Here is a 12530-nt window from a genome sequence, read left to right as displayed (position 1 = left end):
GTTTGAGATAAAGACAGTTTAATAGGTAAAGCAAAAGCCACGCACGCAAGCAAAGCAAAACAAGGAATTCATTCACCACGTCCCATGGGCAGGCAGGTGTTCAGCCATCTCCAGGGAAGCAGGGCTCCATCATGTGTAACAGTATCTTGGGAAGACAGATGCCATCACTCCAAACGTCCCTCCACCCCTTCCTTCTTCTTCGTCCCAGCTTTATATACTGAGCATGACATCACATGGTAGGGAATACCCCTTTGGCCAGCCTGGGTCAGCTGTCCTGGCTGTGTCCCCTCCCAGCTCCCCGGGCACCCCCAGCCCACTCGCTGGCAGCCCAGCACGAGAAGCTGGACTGTCCCTGACTGCTCAGCAACAACCCAAAACATCAGCACATTATCAGCATTTTCTCATCCCAAATCCAAAAAACAGCCTCACACCAGCTTCTGTGAAGAAAATTAACTCTAGCCCAGCTGAAACCAGGACAAATGTATACATATTTTTAGAAACCTGTAAATGTTTAAGCTGGAAAACGCTATGCCATAAAAGGTGTAAAGAGACAGAATTACCAAATAAAGAGGGTCTTCCTGCACTATCACTTCTACTTAAGATCCGTGGTCATAAAAATTCATCAGCAGACCAAAAGTGTTGTCCAGGTTTTCTGAATCTGTATTTTTAGCGGAGGGGAAGGATCAAAAAGAGGTTAACTTTTGTTTGCATGCGGGGTAGCGTGCATTCATGGCACTTGAGCTACCCCGGAGTGAGCCGCAGCGCGTGCTTAGCGCAGCGCAGTGACTCGCTCAGTTGCTGCACGCAGTTCGAGGGTGGCGAGCTCTGCTCGGAGGCCGGCGTTCGGCACGCCTCGTTAGCCGCGCTGCTCAGCCGCTGGTGCGCTGCTGCTCTTTCTAAATCTGGCTTGTTTAAAGCCAGGCCAGGTACCTCTACTGCCTTGCACAGTGCACCCGTGCCCTGGCAGCTCCCTGAGCAGCGTTGAAATATCTTCCCCGAACAGTCTTTGAGGCAGGCCCCAAGATACTTATCTGACCTATTGCTTTGTTCTTACACGTGGATACTGCAAACATTGCTGATACAGTGCAATGTACAGAGGAAAAATGAGCTCTGCGATAAGTTTGGTTTTGTTCTTTCCTCAGCCATCCGGTACGACGGTGTTAATGTGTTTGGCTACACGGTCTGGTCCCTCCTGGATGGCTTTGAATGGCACAGGGGATACAGCATTCGGCGCGGATTGTTTTACGTTGATTTTCAAAGCCATGACAAGAAGTTGATGCCAAAATCTTCTGTCTTGTTCTATCAAAAGCTGATAGAAAAAAACGGCTTCCCACCTTTGCCTGAAAACCAACCCATAGAAGGGATTTTTCCCTGTGGCTTTGCTTGGGGAATTGTTGACAACTACATTCAGGTGAGTCTGATGATAAAGCCGACAGGCTGTCCAGCCAGATCAGTGCTCAAGTTCATATTGATAAATTTGCTGGATGAAGTGTCTTTGCTGATACGTATTACCACGGTGCTGCAAGGAGATGGGTAAAAGGCTTTTGGGCCAAAGACTCTGTCTTTCAGCCCTCACTAGACTTTCTGTGTATGACCAAGGAGATCCAGTCAGATTGAGATACAATAAATAACATTTTAGGAATACATACGGAAATTGAAAGGGGTGTGATGCTCATCTTCCCTGGACATGTTATGTGATCAGTTACTGGAAGTCACTCCTTTTCAAATGGAAGTTGATTATATCTGCTAAAGTGTATTTCCAAATATCCATGTCTATGAAATGGGAAATAATACTGCTTTTTCATGTCCATAATTTTAATGGTAATATATTTGTATGCTGTGATAACATATGTTTTAGAAAACTTCCTGAAAGCTCTTAGATCTCCAATGGCATGTTTCTACATCTTATGCATATACATTCAGGTACTGTTGCTAGAGAGCTTTTATGTAAAAAAAAGTCAACAATATTAGATTTAGATTAAATTTCTCTACTCCTTTCTTATCATTTTGTGCAGTACTGTGTCAGTGCCCCTGGATAGCACTGAGTTAGATCATGGATCCAATTCATAGCTATCACTCTTTTTATTTTAACTAAATCTGATACTTCAGGAGAACCTTTCAAATTTTAAGACTTCATAGCATGTGTAAAAATTGTAGCTTAGTTACGGTCTCTTTAACAGTTTGGCTCTGTAATTTTCAGATGCTGTTTTGGCTTGCAGGCCTTCTCTAACCACAGTAAAGAGGTGTAGTTAAATTCAGCACTGAGGCTGGATCCAAGAATAGAAATTTTTAATTTAAATTTTCCACAAAGGCATAATCTTTCTTAATTCTAGTGTACAAGGGGCTTATTTGTTTTTTCTCAGTCCAAAAGTAAGATCTGACTTTGTTCTCTTGAAAAATACTGCAACCTCCTTACCTGGTACACCGATTTCCAAGAAAAGTAAACAGTCATTATCCTCCTAGCACCCAGATAGGTTAGGAATTGGAAATGGAATTGCTGCCTTTGGGATCGATAAGAGCTATAAAGTTGCGGAGTCAGTCATCCTAAGACAGTGAAAAAATCCCTCCCATCCCCAAAACCTCCAAAGCTGAATATTTTCATTTCAAAAGGCCGTTCAAACATTTTGTGCTGTAAGGCTTAGGTAGCGTGATTTGTAGATGAATCAGAGTTGAAAAACTCTTTTGACAACATTCCCACAGTATTAGTGGCAATGCATGCTTTAGTAATCTACAAGGGACAATTCTCCAGAAAAGCAATTTCCCTCAGACATGCTGTTTTTTATTACTTTCTTCTATAAGCACAGTACTGACCTCTCCGGAGAAAATAGCAACTGATTTTCAGCAGCTTCTTTATACAGTCTGCAGAGCCTCGGCTACAAGTTGAACACTGGTTGTAGGCTGACACCTGCTTTTCAAACAGAGGGCAGGACAAGGAAATCTGAACTCAGGGGGAACCTTGCACCAAAGGGAAAAAAAAGAACAGATAAACACAGGTGGGACCAGTATCTTGTAGTCTGGGTTTTTCTTGTAAGAGTTACGCTAAAGTATGAATGAGGAGATTTTATACTATGCATTATTTTTAAGTAATTCATTTTTCCATTTTCTAGTCGTTACTGTGATATTCATTAAAAAGTGAAAGTATAATTCTGTGGGACCATGAGAAGTTCATCTTCTACTGTGTCCGGTATATCACACAGGCAATTCTGACATCTGAAGCCCTAAAGACTTATGGGAAATGCATTTATTGTTGGAGTTACATATAGTGGGTTTACTTGGAGGCCCAAAGAAAATTGATTCAGACGTCAACAGACTGCTGAAATAACTTGGAAATGAGTTCAGTATGAGTTAAATAAAAAAGAACGTCTTTAGCAAGAGGGAAAAATTTTGCTTGTCAACTGAATTTGTGCTAAAAATCAAGTGCAGAGCATTACTCATCTTTCATCATAGTCAGGAAAAGAACTGAACACAGAAATGATGTTGCATTCATTATTTCTTTTACTGCATTCAGGGAGTGGTCTTGAAACTGAAGCTACTGGGTAATTTACAACAGACAGTCTGTCTGTAGGCCCTTTGGTATAGCTTCTCAGTTTTGAAAGAAAAACATTTTAAAAATTACTGTAGTCTTTGCTGAAGATCTGCTTCTCTGGAGATCTGTGGCGGGCTTAGTGCCTCATTGCTGAGCAATCCCTTGTTTCCCATACAGACTGAAGCAGTCTGGAGAAGATACAAACATGGTGACCATTAGCATAAGCTTGTTTGGAACGTAGGATGAAAATGATACGTAGATTTTGTACTTTTCTGACCTCACATGTTAACAGAAGAATAATTCATTCATATGAGCCAGAGATGTTATCGTATCAGAGATGCGAGAGAGATGCTAAATGCAATGTTTTGACTTGCGATATTCTTTCACTACATTGTTCCTGATGGTTATGATGTTCCCACCTACCTAGAACAAACAGCTCAAATCTGGTATGTTTCTTATTCTACCTAGGTAGACACGACACCCGCCCAGTTTCTTGACTCTAATGTTTATGTGTGGGATGTTCACCAGACGAAAAAGCTTATTAAAGTGGATGGAGTTTTCACCTCGAAACGCAAGCGTCACTGTGTTGATTTTGCTGCTATCAGGCTCCAGATCTCTCTTCTGCAAGAAATGCATGTCACACACTTCCATTTTTCACTGAAATGGTCTTCAATCCTTCCTTTAGGTAACCTTTCTCTAATCAACCACACACTTGTACATTATTATCAGTGTTTTGCTAGTGAACTTCTCAGAGTTAACGTAACTCCTGTTGTTGCTTTATGGCAACCTATGGCCGAGTATCAAGAGCTTCCAGTTTCCCTTGCCAAATACGGAGCTTGGGAAAACCCAGAAACTGTTCAGGCTTTTGTTCAGTATGCCAAATTCTGCTTTACAAATCTTGGGGACCGTGTCAAATTTTGGATCACAATGAATGAACCGCCTGTGAAAAACTTGACATACACTGCAGGGCACAACCTGTTGAAAGCCCATGCAAAAGCATGGCATCTTTATGACAAAGAATTCAGGAGATCTCAGAAGGGTAAAATATCTATAGCGCTGCAAGCTGACTGGGTAGAACCAGCTTGTCCCTTTTCCAGGAATGACCAAGAAGTTGCTGACAGAATTTTAGAGTTCGACATTGGCTGGCTTGCAGAGCCCATCTTTGGAAATGGTGATTACCCACAGGTGATGAGAGCATGGCTTCACCGAAGAAACAGTGTTGACCTGTATAATTTCCACTTGCCTTATTTCTCAGAAGATGAAAAGAAGTTAGTCCAGGGCTCATTTGATTTTTTTGCCTTGAGTCACTACACTACTACCCTCGTGGGCTGGGAGAAAGAAGATGCACTAAAATATGACCACTATCTTGAAGTTCAAATGATCAATGACATCACATGGCTGCATTCCCCCAGCAGAGCTGCAGTAGTGCCCTGGGGACTGCGTAAATTGCTCAAGTGGGTTAAATCAAAGTATGGCGATGTCCCAATTTTTGTTATGGCTAATGGAATTGATGATGACCAGAATATGGTGCATGATAAGCTCAGAGTGTATTACATACAGAATTACATCAATGAAGCTTTAAAAGGTAAGGATCTGTAGATGGCTTATATGTCACAAATCCCAGTATTAGTATACACTGTGTGATAGAGTATGTTTAAGAAAAGAAACCCTACCTAGAATACTCCATAAATGAGATGTTATTACAGCGTAACAGATAGTTTTTCCTTTGATTTATGATTAATTGGTGTTACTAAACATCAGGAAGACTGACCTTTTACATATTCTGCGTAAGACAGAAGAAGAAACTTTTTATGGATTCAAGAAATTTAAGTAGGTGTTATGTGAATAGCTACACATGTATTTAGTTAGATTTTCTTCCTAGTGCATGCCTACTGTTCTTTTGCTTTGTTGCCTCTCTCTGCTGATGTGCCTCAGGGCTGGGTATGAGTTCTGTTCCTCAGCTGTCTCTGTATCTTATCCAACAGTGATCTTGGCTCTTCATAATAATTCAGCTATCTACCTCATGATACCATTTCTTGGACTCTTTCCTGCTATTCAGAACCCAAACCAGTCTTTTTCTCTGACTCAGTGATTCATAATTTATAAGGGAAAAACGAGGCATTTTGAGTCATCCTGTCATACAACACCCACTATTTTTTTTTTTTAAAAGCACAGGACTTGAATGAGATAATTTTTACTGATAAAGAAATTTCTACATCTCACTGTAAGCTGTTGCAGTGGCTAATTATTTACTGGTTTTAGATATAAGTGCATGTATAGATACATAGAAATCTTACTTCTAATATTAATTTTTTTGGCTTCAGCTTTAAACCATTTTGTTGGTCGTTTGCATCTATTTTACCTGTGCAGGTATTCACAGACAGAAAACAAGCTCGCTCTCATTTATCTCTCTGATAAATAGCATAGATGAGGCTCTTTGTGTCCCTTACTATAAAACATCATTTAGAACCTTTCAATTATTAAACTTTTACCCGTTTGCCAGCATTCTTCTTGAGAGGGATAAACCCAGACTTGGACACACTGTTCCTGTCACACACCTATATCTCAGACAGGTATAATGTAACCTCTTACCCTTTTACTCCTCTTTCGCACATCTAAGCAGCCCATTAGCCCTTTTGGCCACGGCAGCAGGTTGGTTACACACACTTTGTTGTTATCTGCTGAGATGTCAAACTCAGTTACAGATTCCTGTGCCCGAGGCAGAACTTCCTCTTCTAAAGTGTGGTCCACTTGTTCTTTGACATCCTCACATTTGGTCATGTTCAAATGCCAGTTGCTTGCTTGTGCAAAGCTTGCTACACTAACTAAATTATTTCCGTAATCTTTGTATTATTTGCAAACGTTGTGAGGAATAGTTTTACTTTTCTTTCAGGTCGCCAATATACTTAAGATCATTAAATATCTTAGTGCTAAAAGCTAATCTTCATGACCACGGTAGAAATACACCTACCATGACACTTACTTACCCTGCAATTATGTTTCTAGACTTACTAGTTCTATTTGAAATCAGATGAAATCTGTTTATTATGGGCTCCCCTTGAACTCATAAGATTCTATTTTCGTGATCCAAATGCCTTATAATACCAAGTCAGTTGCCTTGTGACGTTCTAAGTATATTACAACAAACATCATTACTTTTATTGATCTGCTAATCTCATAAAAAAGATGTTGTTAATTTGACAAGATCTATTTTTCATACAGCTAAGATGATTGGCATTAATCATACATATCTCAAGCCTTATATAATCGATTCCACTCTTTTGCTAGGTAGTGAAGGATGGCTGGCAGTTCCATAATTTGCTACGTCATCCTGTCCACTCTGTTAAGTATTGGCTTTAATTTCCTCTGTAATTTCCACCTCTTTCATGAATTACTGAACACAAATATTAAGTGACCAAGAGTTCCTTCTCCAGCTTTTTGAAGCACTGGATACATGTTTTCTACATCTGTAGTTAAAAACATATCTTGGCTATACTTGGGCTTATGGTTTCAATCTGTTTTTTCTGTATTACATCTCTCCTTCCTACCACTTTAGATCATACCAGTTCTTGGCACTTCTGTTCTCAAAGTATGTATGGATATGGGCTTTTCTCCCAGTTCTTGTTAGCCAGAACACGTGCACATCCCCCCATTTTTTACAGAACTTTGTCATTCGTACTGATCTGGTATCAGTATCCCCCAATCATTTCCTTCTCCCCTCTTCTATCCAGCCTGGAAATAGCTTCTATGTTTTTCAACTTAACCATTGCATGTAAGCCATATTTTCCTATCTTTCCACCTTCTTTGTCATAGATGAATATGTCTGTGTTAACTAGCCATAGTACTTGCCCTAAAGCTCATTATCCCACTTTTGACATCATACACTCCTCCATTGTGTTTGGTCTGTCAGTAATACCAGCGTTTTAATTTTCTTTTCTTCTCTCGCTCTGGTATTGTGCTTTTGTCCATCTTGTCCTTACACAGGGAGCAAGATCTTAACCTTGGCATCATGACTGATCAAGGTTTCTCCAAAACTTGCATTTTTTTTGCAAGACCCTGTGCAGTAACTGAGATGAATTAGAGATCTTGTGTCCTTGCCTCAGTGTCACGCTGGGGAGGAATGAGAGGAGATTTGGTATATGTGCTCTCGCCTTAAAGTCCCTGTTTTGCCTTCTTCCTCTAACTGGTCTCAGGGACTGCACGTGGCAGCATTTGTGCATGTAATGTTGCTTACGTGCATTGTTCCAGGGGAGCCAAGAGGTTTGTGCTGATAAATGATTCCAGAATACAGTACGGGACCCTTTGGACAGAGGCTATATTTTTAAGTTCTTTGTACACTGTTTAAGTACATCTTTGCCAATTGAAAACAAAGAACGGCAGTAACCATTTATGTAACACCATTAAATCCACAAGCGGTTTTACAAACACAAACTAATTATCCTGGGTAGCAGCTCTGTAAAAGGGCAGGCAAATATTATTTCTTTTTACACATGAAAAAGTATGTTAGAGGTGCTAAATGTCTTGCATGTGGCTGCAGAAAGAATTATGTTCAGAGGCACATGAAAATTCAGCAATTGTTAGCTTTCAGTCCTGTGTTCATCTGATAGATGTTGCTTTCATTTGTTAAAAATAGTGATTTTGAGAGATAAAATATTACAGTTTGCATTTACTACTATGCATTGATGGGTTTTGTTAAGCAGGACTAATGGCTCAAGGTTAATGCTCCAACTGCTGGACCTCTTCCAGTAGCCAGGTTAGCACTGTGGACATGTTCTCAACAAAGACTAATACAGGTCATCTTGGATCAGAAACTTGGGTCAATAACGAGAGGACTATGATCTGCATAACCTTTCCACTTGCACTGGTGATATTCTAGTACATGACCTTAGAATGGACACATCTTTTTCTGGTGTCACTGTGCCTTTGTTAGTGAGAAGGTGTCCTCTGTTCCTCGACCATCCCCATCAGGAGGTGCTCTGCAAGAGAGGAGGAGGAATCAGAGAAGCAGGTTGCAGAAATCCAGGTGCAGGAAAACCAAAACCTGTATTCTTTCATACATAAAGAGCCTTCTTTTCATGATAAGCTCCACACTGATCATTAAACACAATCATGCACTCACAGCTGTGCTTACCAAGCACAAGGAAATAAATTGCGGGGTACTCACAGATCACACTGGCAATGGCTGACAAATTTTTACTTTTTATGACAAACGCTTCATAGATGTACATGTACTTTACCTTCTTTTTGAGAAGAGAAGTGCAGATGTGGGTTTAACATGCCCTTGCCCCTGCTTTATGTACTGGCATATGGTACTGCTCTTGAAGTCCAAAATGTCATTTATTAATTTCTTCAACACATTGTTTTCTTTCGCAGCTTACACCTTGGATAACGTTAACCTGCAAGGATATTTTGTCTATTCTTTTAATGACAAGACTGCTCCTAAATATGGTCTCTACAGTTATGTTGCAAATCAATACGAACCAAAGCCTTCTATGAAACATTACAGAGAAATAATTGACAATAACGGTTTTCCTGGTCCTGAAACTCCTGAGTTGCTGTGCCCAGAAGAGATTGCCTCATGTTCTGAATGCCACTTCTTCCGAACCAGAAAATCATTATTAGCCTTTCTGTCTTTCACATTTGTTGCTTTTATTGTTACTATATTCTTCATTACTTACTACTCCAGGAGGGTAGAAAGAAGGTATAAATAGAGCTGCCCCTTCGAATACATCACTCGCTGCCCTTTCCCTTCCATCCCCTTGGGAAATCTGAAATAAGAGCGCACAATGTCATGACTGCTTCAGCACTAGGAAGGCATTTACATTGCCTGATACTGCAGTACATTGACACAGGGAAGAGATTGCTAGCATATGGCTTCCAGAAATCGTTCTCTCTGGTTTAATACATTTGGTTTATGACCAGTCCTTAATTCCTGTGGTTGGAATTATCTCATAACTTTCCCTGGGACCTTTTGTTGAGCAGATGCTTTCCCCTTCTTGTTTTTCCCTCACTGAGTTGGACAGGTAAAAGGTATGTTTTGAAGACATGGAGTGATGGAAGAGCCTGAATGTCAAATTCTCCAAGAGAAGATGGGGGAGAAACAAAATAGTTTACTTTTGCAAATTAGGATTTAATGCTGATGTTGTGTGATCAGAGCCAACACCTGACTGGAGCAGGGAATATGACTGAGCAGAGACGGAGAAGAATTGCACAAAGCAGCAGCAGGGGAAAGGACACCCCCTTTCCTAAAGCAGGTGCGGAGGGAAGAAAAGGAGGACACAAGTCTCTGCTGCTGAGAGCTCTCGGTAAATTAGTTAACTGCTACTCAGTTTGCTGACGGCTGCATCTGACTTCAGGATGTCATTGGGGAACTTCAGCTCAAGGAACTGTGTCTTTTTCAGTGGGGAAAGCAGGAGGGGTGTGTCCAGGGATTGCAGGGGTCATGCCATCTGATAGGAAGAGATGGGAAGGGTGAAAAGGCTTCTCTTTGGTTTGCTCAGTGAAAAAGCAGAGAGCAGGAACTGGGATGTCCTTGCTGTCTCAGTTGTCAGAAAACTGTGTGCCTGACCCTGTGCCCTGTTGCCCTGTACCCATGGACACAGCAGGGCTGGGGCACCCCGTTTCTGCACTCCTCGCAGCAAGTTCCACACAGCTGGCACTCCGCTGCTGCCCGGCTACTTACCTGCTGGGTGATTTACTTAACTTGTGGGTAATTTAGTAAGATGGTCTCCGCATGCCATTTGTGTTGAGCATGGAGACTTTAAATCCCAGCATCTTGGCGTGATAATCCAGCCCTTTGTTGCTGCTTTTGCCAGGGTCGGAGATCTTGGAGCTGTTGCTCCAGGCCCCTTCCAGGTTGGCTGGAGGGTCTCCTTTGAGCAACTGAATCTGTCCCTGGCAGCATTTCATCCCGAAGTATTGCTGAACGTCTGCGGGCCTCTCATTTTTCTCTCAGCAAGGTAAATTAGCAAAATACTAGCAACACTGTTTATTAGTAGGAATAGAGAGAGAATGGAAAAAATCCTACGTTATTTTGCCTGCCTGGTGAATCGCTACATTAGGAGTGTCCTCGGTATAAAGCAGTGAGGTCATTTTTCTCCGCTCTCTAACTCTAGGCCTGCATCGCCTTCAGCGGTAATTGTATTTTTATTGCTATGTGAATAATGTCAGTCACTGGAAATAATATTTTAAAGGAAACGTGCTCTGTGTTAATTAAGAATTATTTATCTACTAAAGCTGATTATGCTGTATTAAATGTGATGTTTATCTACTAGATGACTAGCAGATGACTAAATGACCTGCCAGGGTTCCTTTCAACCTGAAGACTCCATGATTCTGTGATTCTATACTGTAAATTAAAATTTACGTATGAAATATGATTTTCATTTGCAATTTAAGATTATATTTTTTCTTAAATAATCTATAGAAATAGAAAAGAATTAGTATCTTATAATAATGATTAATATATTTGTCTTCTAGTTCCAATCTTAAAGCAGTCTCTCTTTGCACTAATGTATATTTTGGTATTGAGATTAAGATCAAAAGTTCAGGGTAAGTGATGAAGTATTAAAAATATATATCAAAATTATTTATAGCCTGATAGGACTGCTGAAGAAGACCAAATTTTAAACTGCTGTATATTTATGCATTGGTGCCTGCGTGGATTACAAAGAAATAGCTCTCCCTAAATGTATGAAATGCCAAATGGCTTTCTCCATGGCATGGCAATGAATCACCTTGCAATACATTACTCCGGTAGTCAGATGCCTTCACAGTATATAACAGAAAGTGACATCCATTTAATATAAACTGTAGCCAGGTCATGCCTAACTTGTATGTTATGTGTGTGCGTGTATGTATCTTATAATCATTTTTTTGTTGGTAAAACGAAAAGATTCCGGAGCTGATCTTTCTGAGAAGCTGAGCGTATGTGCCTCCCCTGGGTTTGAGGTGGTTCAGGGGGCCTGGGCAGGGCAAGTCCAGAAGAGCGCAGGTGCCGTGCCGGTGAGCACTGGCCCATCCTGACATTTCACTAGCCATTAACCACCGAGTGAGTTGCTGTCCTGTGCCATTTCATGGCCCAGCCACAGCACAACGTGTGAAACAGCAGTCTGAGCACGGAGGAGATGCTGTAGACTCTTCGCGTAGAGGCTGGGTGATATGTAACCACCGACAGGCAGATGGCACCAGCTGGATATCTAATTTGTAGGTAAATTGGGATTTGTTGCAATGAAACTGTCTGATCGCACCCACTCATGGTGCTGTGGCCTGTAGAAATAACTCAGCCTTTGGTGCTCTTCCCTTCACAAGTTTTTAAATATCACTGCAGAGCAGCGACTGGCTCGAGCTGGGCACAGCAGTTGCCAAAGTCTTCTCCTAAGCTGTCTGCCTGCGGTGCTGCCGGTACGCAGCAGTGCAGAGCTCTCGGCGAATGAATTGCACAGTGATGGGCCAGCGAAAATACAGGCTGGTCTGGTGGAGATAATGGTATGGTTTTGCCTCAGGAAACTGCTTCATTTTATGTAATGAGGGGCCAGCGTGAGTTTCTTGTCAATCTTCTTGGAAAAAATCAACCTTCACTAACAACAAAAAAGCCCTTGAATAGGCAAAGATTAGGTACCTGTCCAAGGAGAATTGCAGTGTGCTCATGCAAACTGATGGGGTAATCACCTCTGCGGTCAGGCTGTGGGCTGTGGGGCATTTCTTCCGTTTGATACCCACGTGTGAGCAATGATCTGGCACTTCCCCGTCACCATCTGTGCACCGAGAGCAAAGACTTTGAGCTGAGGGGACTCCAAACTCAGGCTGCAAAGACAGCTCGGGGGAGGATGCTATTTTCTTTTCTGAAGAGCAACTGGAGTCTGCATGTGATGGATGTTAACCTGCCGTATGATATGTAGACCAGTTTCTTGATTTTAACCGTGCTTCTAGAATGAAATGTTGTCGCCAGTTTGCTCAATGCTCCAGATTAAACATGTTGTAAAATACAAAATTATATTTTTAT

General features: G+C 41.3%; 1 protein-coding gene across 1 annotated transcript in view; it reads left to right on the top strand.

Moving 5' to 3' along the window:
- The window catches only part of KL (klotho), a gene marked incomplete at its 5' end in the record, with an annotated part of 14193 nt that extends 4956 nt beyond the window's left edge, over positions 1-9237 (top strand). The window contains 3 exons of the mRNA XM_010295741.1: positions 1143-1411; positions 3995-5111; positions 8900-9237. Of these exons, the coding sequence (XP_010294043.1) occupies positions 1143-1411; positions 3995-5111; positions 8900-9237 (1724 nt within the window). The remainder of the gene's footprint in view (positions 1-1142; positions 1412-3994; positions 5112-8899) is intronic.
- Positions 9238-12530: the final 3293 nt, after the last annotated feature.

The sequence above is a fragment of the Phaethon lepturus genome, unplaced genomic scaffold, assembly GCF_000687285.1.
Source record: "Phaethon lepturus isolate BGI_N335 unplaced genomic scaffold, ASM68728v1 scaffold951, whole genome shotgun sequence".
Taxonomy (NCBI): Eukaryota; Metazoa; Chordata; class Aves; order Phaethontiformes; family Phaethontidae; genus Phaethon; species Phaethon lepturus.
This window is presented reverse-complemented; position numbering and strand designations above follow the sequence as displayed.